The sequence below is a fragment of the Amia ocellicauda genome, chromosome 4, assembly GCF_036373705.1.
Source record: "Amia ocellicauda isolate fAmiCal2 chromosome 4, fAmiCal2.hap1, whole genome shotgun sequence".
Lineage (NCBI taxonomy): Eukaryota > Metazoa > Chordata > Actinopteri > Amiiformes > Amiidae > Amia > Amia ocellicauda.
Window position 1 is genome coordinate 28,994,988 of NC_089853.1, and position 14,398 is coordinate 29,009,385.

A 14,398-nucleotide genomic window follows, 5' to 3' on the forward strand; every position below is an offset into this window, starting at 1 on the left:
GCTGGCTGTCTATTGATCCAGGAATCTCATCACGTAATCTCTTGAAGGGTCCCAGGGTAATGACAATCAGCCTGGCTTGACAGTCTGTTCCACCCAATTTGCATGAAGAGCTGCCTACTATTTCTCCATCCAGAATGTGCCAGCAATCAATTTCCACTTATGCCTATCAGTCCTGGCCTCATGTCAACATTAAATACCTCCACTCTTATTGCCCCACTAAAGAGCTGCCCTTACTTGGACCTGGGTCCAAATATTCATGGAGATATTTGGTCACTTTTGCAGAGCATAAATGTCATTTTTATAACAAAATACGGGCATTATTTTGAATGGGATCACAACACAGCACTGATGTGTTTTAACGATCTGCCATTTTTTGTTTAATTGACTGAAGAATGTTTATTTAATATTCAAATAGTGATCTAATTTGGATCTCTATATATATAGGATATTTACAACATGGTGAAATTAAATCAAAAGTGAATAAATATCTCTGTACATATCACGATACAGAATAAAATATCTCACAGGGTGATGCATTTCTATAAGCACAGACAGAGATGTGGGCACCTCGGCTGAGGGAGAGAATAACAAACAGGTGGCTTAAACAAACGAGCCTGACGTCATCAGCTGTGACAGCTCTGGTCCAGGCAAGTGAACGTCGCCCTCTGCTGTCCCGACGACCTAATTACAGGTCACCGCTCACGGTTCACCTGGGGTTTCGGTGTCTGCCTGGGGAGCTGGCCAAAACTGAGGTCCGTTTTCAATGAAAGAGCTGATTTTGGAAGGATAGGTTTGATTCAGCTGAGCAGAAAGTCTTTCTGAGCCGGAATCACAGTAAGTACCCCCTTCTGAAACGAGTTACGCCACTGTATATCAATCTTAAACTGGATTGTTGAGGGATCGTGGCGGGAGGAGACAATAATCAATGATTTGGCATACCTAACAGTTCAATTAAGTAATTAAGAGCTCAGGAGGAGGGCTCCAGCGCCGGTTTGGGGGCCATTGCTTTAGACTGGCTGCCATCGTCTGCTCTGATTTCGCTGGGAAGAATCACTGTAAACGCCGAACCAGACACGCATTTGCATTAGAAATCAAAAAAGAGTGCCGCCATTCTCATTGGACCCTTTCATTCACCGCCGGCCAAACCAAAACCGGGGGGTGTAGCATCATTTAACATGCACATGTATGATTCAACTCTTAAACCAGGCTCTTGCCGCGGAAAAGTAAACAAAATCTTTACGAATACAAATAAAAAGGAGACGCTTACAAAACACAGATAATCACTTCTTAGAAAACGCAGCGTTTACTGCGCAGTCGTGCAACCCCCTGTTAACCAGCATTTTGTACGTAATCTCAACAACTCCGCTGTGCAGTGTGCGTCTTCCGGGTACGGGAGGGATTCTACAATGGCAGTTACGCAATTTGTTACGGCGGTCAGCGTGTTAGCGGTGTACACAGTACGTAAACGTCTTTGCGAGCCACAGGGGAAGTGGGTTGCGCTGATACCGCAAGGGGTGTTTCATCAATCTGGGTGCGCCGTGAATTGGCGTAGGTGCCATAGAAGAGATGCCGTTGTAAGATACTGCACTAAGCAATCCAGACCCTTTGGTTTCAGACGTGGCGGCCGGTGTGAAAACGGAGGTTCACCCCAGTTCAGCCCGCTCTCAAATTTGACCAGCTACGGGTCCAAGTCCTGCAGAATCCATTACCGGTTCGTACCCAGCTTTCCCTATAGACGCCATTAGACTAACCTCTTAAACCGTCTCCTTTATTGCTCATGCACGCTTTCTGTGGGGTCCTTAATTGTGCAAAATGACTGTAGAAGTATGCAACATTGCAATACACAAAAATAATAAACAATACAAATCTTATCTTTGCATTAAATACATGTTTAATTTGAGGGGGGCAAGTGGTTCTTAAAACCTTATTTCTGTTCTTATGTTACGTATGACTCCTGGAAATGAATGTCTTAAATGAATCAACATAATACGAGTCTGCTTGTATCAGCATGTATTAACTTAAACGACTTTATGCAAATTACTTTGCTTGCTTATAAATTACTACTCGGGTTGAATGAAGAAATGCATTATGAATTTATTCAAGCATGTGTATTTATATTTATTTTTGTATATTGGTGCCCACTACAGAAGGTTACATTGTACTAACATTCCTTGTGTTCATTTCCCTAAGTTGATAATTGTCTAAGATGTCTTTAATGGATACTAGAAAATGAAAGGCACAATTTTATTTTTCATGTATTCTCGCTCCTACTTAAAAGGTAAAGGTAAAAGCTCCACCACTTTTTCATTGTGAAATAACGTTAACAGAAGTATAGAATAAAAGGAAGTAAACTGATCTGGTTTCCGTGCTACGTGTAGGGTAGCAAAAGGACATTGAGATGGAGTTGCATTCCAATAAGGTTGCCTAGGACGTTACATAGGGCCAACAGTGATGTGAACAATATACTTCTGTTTAGTGATTCATTAGCCTACATTCGTCGCAGTATTTACAACACACGCACACAACTGTTTGATGCATTGTAACTGTACAATCATTAGTACAGTAAAAATCGAATAAAATCTTCCAATAACTTCATCCCCGTTTTGCTTGTGTAGCTTGGCATTTCATAAGAGAGCAATAATTGCCAGAGGGGTTTGCCAGTATTTGTGTTATCCTTGAAATCCTATTGAAACTGTTGAAAAGTATCATGGAACAGAAGAATTGTCAGCAGTTGTCTAATGGCATGAGCAATTAGTAGATCTATTAAGCAGTACGCTTTAATCTGTATCCCAGATACCCCCCTGGCAGTGAAACACAACATTCCAGTAAAAAAAAAAACACCTGTAGTGAGCTAGAAAACAAGATTCTTAAAAAATATATATCCGTGTTGTATGAAGAACATGATGTCTAAGCCAGATAGCAGCTGAGACCAAGGGAAAAGCATAGTGCAGACACAGATGTTAGCCGCAGCTTCATATGTTGGTTCTTCTCACATCACCCACTTTACTTTTAGGTTTTAGGCAAGCCTCCTCTACCCAGCAAAACCAGAGTATGTGGCGCAAAGCACTGGGGGTGGCCGTGCTGGCCCTGAGCATGGGCTACTTCTACCACTCCGACTCCGAGCTCCCTGAACGGGCTCTGCACTACCTCACCGTCACCCTCCGCAACCTGCAGGGAGCGTCCAACACTGCTGCGGTGGAGCAGACCATCTCTGCCGCCTGGGAGGCTCTGATTACCGCCCCTTCCAGGCAGTGGAGCCGGGTTGCCGTGGGGTGAGTCAGTAAGCAGGGAGTGAGGGACAATGATGTTGTGCTTTTGCTATAGCCTGTAAGACACCCACTATTATCCAGCAGGAGCTAATCTAACCACTTTTCTCTCAGACCATATGGTTGGGGCACCCCCTCACTCCCAGCCCAAATGTAGTTAATTTCTTAATTTAGTTTATCCTTCTCCATTCTGTAGTTTGTGTGGTTTACGGTCGTTTGTACTCCCCGTAGTGTGTTTTTGCATGGCTCTGCAAAATAGTTTTGCAGCTGCTGACCTCGAAACCCTAGAAAAATCGAGAATCGCTGAGAATCTGACAGAATATGAAACGCATTGCAGAAGTACCCAATGTGTAACTAGGATAGGAAGTGGTAATAGTTGTGAGATGCTATGCTGGTATTCATCAACACTGCAAACGAAATTTGTGGCAGTAGTGTGATTAGGAGATAATGCTTTGTGGAGGATGTTTTGCACTGCAAACAATTAAAAAAAAAAAAAGGTCACTCTCCATTGATGTCCTTGATTCAGGGTGTGTTTTTTGTGATCTCAGAATGAGGTCCCAGTATTCCCACTGAGAGTATGATTGAGACATTGAAGTTCTGTGTGAGATCCAGTTTCTAACTTATAACCCCTTCTTCTGCCACATATCTTGTGTCCAGGGTCAACGCCTGTGTAGATGTGGTGGTCTCGGGAGTGGGGCTCCTCCAGGCCCTTGCTGTTGATCCCGGGGTGGGGCGGGATCACGAGGTACTGCATTCCAAAGAGGACCTGAAGGAGGCCTTCATCCACTACATGGCGAAGGGCGCTGCTGCGGAGAGATTCTTCAGTGACAAAGAGATCTTCCAGTGGATAGCACGGGCAGCTGCAGAGTACCCTGGAGCTCAGGTAGCTGGACACACAGTATTCCTATAGTAGGAGGCATGTCTTGAAGAAGTCTAGTCTTTTAATCTCTAGTCTGCTACTCTTTAAGTATATTCAGTGTGCTCTGGAATAGAAATAATGCTTAAAGTTCAAGTGTAATTCAATACCAGCAGTAATTATTAAATACATTGAACATTTGCAGTTGAATGCTATTCATATTACGTTTCTTCACAACCTAATTCAGTGCAAACTAAGCTTTTAAGTTTTTCAAATTGTATGATTAAGTGTAAATTCCCAAATTCACAGCATTATATAAATATATAATGTATAATACAGGAGGACTAACCTGGGAATGTATTTTATCACCTCAGATTACTTTTTCGTCCCTGCATTAATTGCATTGCTTCAGTTCCATTGAGACCTACATAATTAATTTTGAGCTAATACTTGATCCCTGAAGGACTGATTTTTTTTTTCCCAGTAATTAAACATTTTAGTATTGTATTTTCTTCTAATTACATCTAAACTCAGGAAGTGAACGCACACTTTTGTGAAACCAGGATACCATATTGCTATTTAGACTCAAACAAAACAAATTACGTGGTTGGTAAAGTTGTTTAACTGGTCTGATGGATCTTGCTTGTGTACTCATCAAGCATGACGCAAACTCCTCTCTGTGAATCTAAAGATCTCCTTCATGCCTCACACTGAGAGAAATATGCAAAACAGACAGGTTCTGTTTGGATTCAATCCAATTCACAAGATACACTGGCTTATCATTGTGTATCTGTAAGACCCCTTACAGAAATGAAAGGTGATTGTAGTTTGTAGACTGATTAGTCCCACTGTCGTATCATTACATAATTGTTGTTGGGATAAGCTAAATAAACCATGAAGGAGATCCTGCCAATTCTTAAAGTTAAGAAGTTATGTTTTCTTCTATATATATAAAAAAATTACATTTTTTACAGAAAGCTCACACAAAACTAATCAGACATTCACAGAATCAGACTTCTGTTTGAGTAGCTGCTCAAAACTCGCACCTTGTCCATGCTATGAAATAAGGCACTAAATCCATTCTGCCTGTTTTGCGATTGCTCAAAAGGACTTGCATACCCAAGGCAGATGTAGCGCAGCCGAGTTTTGAAAACATATTTCTTAAGGCTATCGTTAGAAAAACCGCACCCCTATGAAGGTTACAGTCTAAACCATTTGTATAGCTTTGCAAACCATTTTCATTTATGTGCAGTACATGTTAAGACCTGTTGACCTTCTTCCACATGAAATTGATCAAAACAAATGCTTTTGATGGATACATGAATAGACTATCAGAATTGTATTATAAGCATGTTATTCAAATTTTAAAAGCTTTGGCCTTTTCTGTGTATTTCAGCTCTATGTGGGTGGAAATGCTGCTCTCATTGGTCAAAAACTGGCAACATACCCCCAGTTAACGGTAAGTGAGGTTGTGCTGTGACTGGGTACTGGGGAAAGTGTAGGTAGATCTGACACCAGCTTAATGTATAAGGATTTTAAGATTGCCAACAAGCTGATGTTAAAAATAGTATCAATGTCACTTTAAAGTCTTATAAGAACAATGGATTCTCTGTGTCCCACTAGAATGCTTTTTTGTTTTTGTTTTTTGCAGTATGTCTTTTTCCCCCGTGTTTCTATAGAAGACACTTTTGAATTTTACTTTTAAGTATAGAAAGAGGCTGCACTGACAGCGTTATGGTGAAAGAGGTTTTGTTTAACGAGAAGCCATTTTAATTAACATGCCCTGCTGAATTAAAGAGTGGCTTGCACTATCTTTTGTATAATTAAAAATAAAATGATATGGTATTGGCTGCCTAGGAACATCTAATGCTTTACTGGTGGCGTTTAATACATTTAAAATTCGAAGGGGGTAATATGACACCAGAAGAGAAACCGAAGCTTGGATACTGGATAGTTAACTCCCAGTCTCAGAAAGTGAATGACAGGTGAGTACCTTTCTTTCCCAGGTGCTGCTGTGTGGCCCGGTGGGGCCGAAGCTCCATGAGATGCTGGATGAGCAGATTGTGGTTCCCCCGGAGTCCCTGCAGGAGACAGACGAGTTCCACCTCATCCTGGAATACAAGGCAGGTAATGATGCCCAAGCAGCACAGTGGAGTAAATAAGTGGTCTATACCACAATTTGCAGTTAAGATGGATGCAGAGACCTCCGTATTCGTGCACAGAAACACTCCATGAATAGTGTACACGCTTCACTTCCACATGCAGGAGAGACCTGCTCCTGGCTAGATTGCATTAAGCTCTTTTCTGTTCTCTGAAATATTTCCTATTTCTTTGCTCATTAACTGACAGGTCTTTTTTAAGATGGGGGCACTTAAGACCGACATTAACACCTTAAGTGCCCCCATCACATGTCTGTTCAGCTTTACAAATCTCCCCCAGCCTGCACTTGTATTCGCTATACAGTTAAGGCCCTTGCTGTCTGTCCTATGACTACCTTATTCAGCCCTGGTGGTGAGCAGTCCTCTCTCCCCTCTGTTTCTCAGGGGAGTGCTGGGGTGCGACTCAGGCCCCACACGCCAGCCGCTTCATCTTCTCCCACGACCTGACCAATGGGGAGATGAGCATGCTGGAGACCTTTGTGGCTAGCCTGGAGGAATTTCAGCCTGACCTGGTGGTGCTGTCTGGCCTACACATGATGGAGGGCCAAGGCAGGGCACTGTGGGAGGAGCGACTCAAAGAGGTCAGTGTCTTAAAACAGGAGACTCCTTGGTGATTGTTGCTTTTTTTTTTCTTTTCTTTTTTCAGAGTGTAGGCAATTGCAGGCCCTTTCCATATTAAACATTACAGGATTTCCCTTATGTGCATGAAACTTGAATTGAAAAGGATAAATCTCTAATATTGATTTAAAAACAGGGCGTTACTATTTACTGGACAGAATGTTTTTTTCCATATGTAGAATTTATGTCCTTCATAGCTTTCTCAATATAGGTATTTTAAATTTACAGGGCAAACTTTAACAGAGCAAACAGTTATTGTATCTCTTAATTCAGGTAATGCATAATCTCCTCTCAGGGGTGTTTGTAGGGTGGGATGGGTTGGGTGGGTGGTATGAATAATTGCCTAAGACTGTGTTAATACAAGATTAGTTTGCTTGTTTGCCGATGGTGAAAGTCAGTTAAAATCCATTACCTGCACCTTTCGTTTGGGAGTACCTTGCCGCAGGTGTGTTTATTCAAGCAGTAAAAACCCCCTGTTAACAGCAAGGCATGGCTATATGACGGGAGGTGACGCCAGTGTTTTTTGAGCCATATGCTGTCCTGATAACGCAACAGGTGTGGTGTTCTGCTATCCGTTCACACCTCTTAATGATTGCGAAGTAGATGCATGCATGCTTCCTGCTGATCACACTTGGCTCCAAACCAGAAAACAAGATTGTTTTGACCCTTTATCACAAGCACATAATTTCCCCCGGGAGGACTGCTGTAAATTAATTCTTAAACGTAGAAAAATCATACAAAATTAATAAGCCTCATAAGGATAAGCAGTGTGAAAACGTTTGAAGAACAGAGGCGGCTATTTTCATCATCGAATTTTGCCGCTTCCAATGACGCCTTCCAATAACTTTGCAGTCTTTTAGCACAGCGTGGTGTCTTTCAGCAGAGCCACGTTATCCCCGTAACTGGAGGATGCCAGACAATTAAATCTCTGGTTTATGAGAGATCTGTTTGTAATCAAGAGCCCAAGTGGACACCTGATGTTTCCGCAGAAAGACTGGCACAGCGACCTGCTCTTTACTGCACCCTTCTCTGTGGTTCATGGCTTGGCTATGATTTTTTCCAGGCTGTGATTTCCATCTCCGATATCCCCAATGAGGTCCCTATCCATCTGGAGCTGGCCAGCATGACGGACGAGGATTATATGGACCTTATCATGAGAGAGGTACATATAGGTTTAAAACAAGAACCAGATGCATGGGTTAAGCTGTATATAGTCACCTCTGCATTGCTGTTAGAAGGCAAGCTGAATCTGCATTTTAATATTCCTGGTGAGCTGCTGAATTAGGGATCCCCTTTGGCTAGACTTTAGATGTCTAATGGTTTGTGGCCCTTTTGAAATTTTAAGTTTTAAGTAAACAGTTATGATTCAGAATCGGGGAATAGAGGTTGTTGCCATTTCCCCAATCTTTTAACTTGGTCAAGCCTTTTGGAATTTGTTAACAGGGTTCTGGGAGAGATGTCCCCCTGCTTTCTATTGTACCCAGAAGCAGTCATTATCCAAACAGGGTCAGAATGGGAGAAACTACATTATCAGATCGCTTTTCTGTTCCGGTGTGACATACCACTAACATCCAACACCACAGCCCAGAGCCACAATGCACAAAGTGATGAATATAGAAGCTGAACAAAGTGTACATCTCAAGATACTGCTTTAAATTATGTAACAGAATTTAATTAAAATGCTTTGAATTATGTGGTAATGTACCCTTCCCATAGTTATTAATAATTTTGTAGGCCATAGAGTCCGCTTGGTGAAGGAAATTAACAATAAAATATCCTTAGATGCAATACATTACAGCTACCAATGGAAGACTTAATCATGTAATGAAAAATATTCCAATCGCAATCCTATTGGCTTCTAACCCATGAGATTGTACATGTGAGGTCAGCAGTCCTTTTCAAATTCCACTGTGTTTTGCTCTACTTAGCCGATGCTTAGGATTTAGCCATCACCTACCTGACTGGGTCTCTTGGACACACCAGCCTCTCTCTGTCTCTCTCTCCAGGCCAGCAGTGTTATAGACAACCCATGTTATGTTCTGTTAGCAGGTCCTGCCCATTGTGAACTCCATTGGACTGAACGAGCAAGAGCTGCTGTTCCTGTCACAGGCGGGCGGGGGACCCCACTCCCACATGACCTCTTGGGATGGTGTGCCAGATGTGGGCCAAGTCAGCGACATCCTCTTCTGGATCCTGCAGCAGCACGGACGCACGGACCCCGAGTCCGAAGCCGACCTCACCCGCATCCACTTCCACACCCTCGCCTACCACATCCTGGTCACCGTGGATGGCTTCTGGGCCAACCAGGTGTCTGCTGTGGCCGCTGGGGCCAGGGTAGCTGGGAGCCAGGCATGCGGGACTCCGAGCATCGATGTCGGCATGGTGGCCCTCAAAGCCCCCCTGAAGTTCCACACCTCTCACTCGGAGCCCAGGGAGACGCTGACTCTTGACCCCTCCGAGCCCGTGACCGTCTGGCACCGGGAGAACGTCTCTTTTCACCTGACGCCCGTGCTTGTCTGCAAACACGCACTAAGGACAGTTGGGCTCGGGGATGCCATTTCCGCAGAGGGACTCCTATATTCTGAAATACTTGAGCAGTAGTTGACACTGGTGAAAAAGGGATCTTGCTCTTCTCAGCAACGTGCAGGATGAGCACAAATTCTCTCTTTTTTTTTAATTGGTATCGGGAATGACTTGCCACATGATATTATTTTCATGGTTGTGTAGTTCGCACTGTACCACATTATGCACAGACCTTGTTTACCCTGGGCCCATTTTAAGCCCTTTTATGGTCCTAGCAGTGTAAAGCACTGTTGTTTATAGTGTAGCTGGATTATTCTTATGCTACAGATGTACACGCAGGTTAGACCAATTTAAACAGATGTACAAGATTTGTCTCGAGCTGCTACCGAGCATTTAAAACTACAGGGGGGAGGGTGTTTAAGCTGCAGTGTAGACTTCACAAAACACCAGCTTTATTTTGGGATTGAATTAAATGTACACAATTGTGTTCTTTATGTTCTATCCTCTTTCTTTCAGTCCTATTTAAATCTTTAAGGATATCTGCTTGAGATTTGAACATACACACCTACTATATCAAGTGTGATACCCTTCTAGGATGAAACCACAACATTCATCCTGGTTAAAAAAAAAAAAAAAACTCATGAAAAACCTTCAGCCATGCGTAACTTATCATCCTTTTCCATGGTTTAATAGACAGGGAAGACCATTTAGATTGATGACCAATGAAAATAATACCTTGTTGCGCAACTGTTAGCATAAGTTAATTTGAAGAAAGTAATAAGTCCTTACGTGTAACAGCACTGTCCAAACCTTGGTGTACGGCGTTGATGAAAGATTTCTGTCATTTTGATACTGAAGAGTGGTCTACTGTTAATGATTGGTACATTGATGATGGAGCAAGAAAAGAGTGCATCAATACAAGATGCAATTAGTCTTATTAAATCTTATTTGTTTATACATTCTCCTCCAGTAAAGAATATATTTATATACATTACTACAAGTTAAACCGTAAGGTTGTTTTTTCTTTTTGCTTCCACTCCATGGTGTGTTTATTCAAATTAAACTTAACGTGTGGCATTGCCTCACCTCCAGACTACCACAGATATTGCAAATAGCATTTGAGCTCCTCTTGAGCTGTGGATTATGCAGGTATATTTATGGTAGTATGTTGTTTTTCATCCTTCGTAGTGCTCCCACTGTTTCGCTTTTAAATTCAAAAACGGTTTTCTGTACATTTGGCAGATACCTACTGTTTTTTATTCTATGTGTAACAATGTTGAATTAGCATTATTCCTGATTGGGGAATTTTGGCTAGTTTTGTTTTTAATTATTTGTCCATGAAAAGACATTTGAAAACAAACAAATCATAGCTTAATTCATCTCAGTTGACCAATAATGGGATTTTCTTCTGGAGGGACAATTATTATTCAGGGATTATTTTTTTGAGCCAGGTTACACAGACAGTCTGTGGCTGTATATTCAATGCCCTTAATATTTATACTTCATGTCTTAGCTGATTTGATTGTAATGCCATCTTTAAACATTGTTCTAACCCTTTTTTATTAACTGAAACACACACACATATATATTACCATTGTGATGCTATGTGAAGTAAATTTTCATAAATACCACTGATAACATCATGATTAAAACCATTTACAGTTAATATAGCAGTAGACAGAATATGGTTACCCTTAAACAAGTGAAATTAGCCATTCTAAAACCTAGTTAACCAAACTGCCTTTTTCATTTACTTTAAGGATTGAACTACCCAATTGCTCCAGCAGAGAGCAGTCTCTTCAGGTCATAGGTGAAGGAGCCCCTGTGGAATTCCAGTACATGGAAAGGCAAGTCCTTACTGCCTGTGTCTTACAAGTACTGAGAATGGTGTCTTCTGGCCCTACCTTGGTATTTCAATAAAGCTTTAACTTTGTGCTCAGAATTTATGTAGTTGGACATCAATATACACATCTGTGTGTACTGCACATCACTTTGAACGTGAGATAAATGTTGTTACTCATTCCTGAAATCCTGAAAGGAAACTTTCCATTTCTCAAATGTGTTTTGCTAGCCTTACAAGTAAAGTTGCCCTTGTAAATTAAAGCAGATCCATCCATTGCTATATTTGTATCACCTGTTTACAACACTTGTAGAATACTTACATTTGTAATCCACATGTTCTCAATAAGCTAATATTGTTACACATGTACATTAATCTAAAAGGTAAACCTAAACAACATGTCTATGCAACAAGGCATTATTAATGCTTCATATATATATATATATATATATATATATATATACACACACACATACACAAACTATTCTAGTAGATGTTACAAACGTGGGGGGCAATAGGAATCCAGTAATTACAAAATATAATTACTGATATGGACAAAAAATTCAATATTAGTTTTGTTCGATTGCTTATCCTATTTTCTCTTATTAGCTCTTGAATAGTAGTAGGTTTTATGCATTGGTCAAGTGCCTTGATATCCTTGTGATTTAAGGCTCTGTGTATAAATGTGGGGGGGGAAAAAAGCTTAACTATATACAATATTACATTAAGAAAAAATGTATATCAGAAAAACTGTAGTTTTTGAAAACTAGTATGGCACTTTTAAAGTGGTACATATGTCCACATAGAATGAGAGATTCTTATTTTTTATTAGAACTTTCAAATTTATCTTTTAAACAAAGGCTTTTAATAGTCTCAAGTTCAGGGTAAACATTTGTATCAGTTTCTGTTGTCTGCCCAAAAAAATATTGTATTGCTTATGAACAACCAGCAACCTCCTTCAACCCTAATTCTAAATATAGAAGTAGTTCATACTAATCTGATCTGAATGACGTGCATATTTTACTACTGGATTATTAGCACCTGTAATGGTTGAAACAGTTTGTTTGCAGATTCCAGAAGTGGAGTGTACTGATGTATGGGAATAATGTATTAAAAACCTGTAAGAAACAACAATCAATTTAAGGAAAGCACATTTTCTTGTAAATGTCCTATTTTTGGTAGACTTGATTATTGTTATTTTAAGTAGTTACAAAGTCTTTATTCTTGTTTGTCACAATATCCAGAGTGTGTCTTAAAAGATGAGGTAAATGGAAAGTCTTCTGTATCAGTTATTTCTCATCTCCAGGTGTGAATATTGGGTGATAAGCTAAGTCCTAAGTCCTCCTTACTGGATATAGATATTGATAAATGCAAATCTGTTTCTTTTAAACAACCAATAAAATGTCTTGGTTTTCCTCTTAAAAAAAGTTTCCTCATTCATGCATTTCTCATTTATTATGATGAGTGTTACAACAAAAAGTAAAACTACTGTGTGCATTTCTGCATTTCATGCCAATTCTGTATAGATTTTTGTATGTAGGTCAAGTTTGAATACAAAGACTATGCAAATCTGGCAGTCATTTTTCTATGGATAAAAATAAACAACAATAACACTGATTGGATAGCTTATAACCAGGAAATATCAGATTGAATGATAGGCACTAAACTATAAGTAACAGATATTGATAATAAAAAGCAGACTGGAGGAAAATTTGAAAGAATTAATAAAGTACAGGAGTCATTAGTTGATCTTGCCCTATTTATTTTCCAATGCAATAATTGTTTGCACTGTGTTGTAAAATTCATCCAACACCTAGTTTTGTATATACAAAATGGAGATGGTTATATTCTTATTCACAAGTTAATTCACATGGTCAGTGGTCTTTGTCGAATACATAAATGTAATCTCTGCCCTCTGTACAGTCTTGTTACTCATCTTTGGATTTGCTTTCCTGTAGTAACGTTAAATCCCCCCTTCAGCTTCAGGAACACTTTGCTACAAATATCAATCGTGAGTCCACAGCGTTGCATACATTTCTGAAAGCACTTAAAGCAACTGTACTGCTCTTTAGCTGGATTTTGTAACACACTAACAACTATGATACATAGCACTTCTACACAACATTTATAGCAGACCTGCCATTTAATTGTATATCCAATTGAAAGTTATCCCTGGGAAGAAGCTTGTTTACACTATTAGTGCAATTGTTAATACCTGTCTGAGAAAATAATAAAAACAAAAAACACCAGAATACGCCAACTCCCTTGTTTACATCTGAAATAATGAAAAACACCACTTTTTAACAAACAAGTTATTACAAGATGTCCACAAAATTCCATTGACCCAATGCACTGATCAGAATGAGCTGCCCGGGTTGGTGGGAACCCTGTCATTTCTATGGCTGAGAATTGTCTGTCACCATATACATAAACGTGAAATGTATCCGACCGCTTGTTTCAGCTCCTCCACAGTCTGACGTGGTGGTTTTGAGACTTGGCGCTTTGCAAGCAGACCCTGGGTAACTAGATTTTGTGGACACCTTGTGTGTAATGAAAAGATGGGCAGTCAGATTAAAACATGAGCATCTCTGCAAAAACTATTAAGATCCTGTAAAATATAAATAAGCAGTTTGAACATAAATCCTGTTTTATGCTGTGTTAGATGCATTCAACATCACAGGAAAACATATTTTTTTAAAGACACAACGCAGTGCGGGATAGCTCTGATGGCATAGGCAGTACTCTGAAGGGATACCATCTTTAGTAAAGCATGATAACAGACCGATCATGTTCAAAACTGACAGTATATCATACATAAATATATATACATATGTGTGTGTATGTATGCGAAACTACAAACAATCAAGGAATGGGAGCATTTCTTAAAATGTGACAACAAAATATTTTATCAAGAGAGAACAGATGACAAGGAGTTTATCATCTGATCATCAAATAAATAATTGAACAAAATAGTTCAGAATGCTTAGTTTCCCGTTTGTTTTCCTTTTGTTGCAGATTTGTTCTATTTTTGTGAGTGGGGTAAATAATCAGTGTCACAATCTTTCTACCTTTTTCTAACTGACTAAAAAAATAAGCTTTTATTTAGGAAAAGAACAAAACTCAAATTTAACCTGAA

The 14,398-nt window shown here is 40.0% G+C and overlaps 1 protein-coding gene across 3 annotated transcripts; it reads left to right on the forward strand.

The window, feature by feature from the left end:
* The first annotated feature begins 691 nt into the window (after nucleotides 1-691).
* On the forward strand, nucleotides 692-11,544 carry adpgk (ADP-dependent glucokinase). Of its 3 annotated transcripts, none has more exons than XM_066701763.1 (8): nucleotides 692-834; nucleotides 3,014-3,272; nucleotides 3,924-4,149; nucleotides 5,519-5,581; nucleotides 6,129-6,249; nucleotides 6,666-6,862; nucleotides 7,963-8,061; nucleotides 8,946-11,544. In XM_066701763.1, the coding sequence occupies exons 2-8, from the start codon at nucleotides 3,052-3,054 to the stop codon at nucleotides 9,498-9,500; spliced, it is 1,482 nt and encodes a 493-aa protein (XP_066557860.1). In that variant the 5' UTR covers nucleotides 692-834; nucleotides 3,014-3,051; the 3' UTR covers nucleotides 9,501-11,544. The 3 variants fall into 3 exon arrangements, with proteins under 3 accessions (XP_066557860.1, XP_066557859.1, XP_066557861.1); XM_066701762.1 differs by lacking the exon at nucleotides 692-834 and adding an exon at nucleotides 1,524-1,711; XM_066701764.1 differs by lacking the exon at nucleotides 692-834 and adding an exon at nucleotides 1,525-1,711 and having other exon boundaries at nucleotides 8,949-11,544.
* The last annotated feature ends 2,854 nt before the right edge of the window (nucleotides 11,545-14,398 follow it).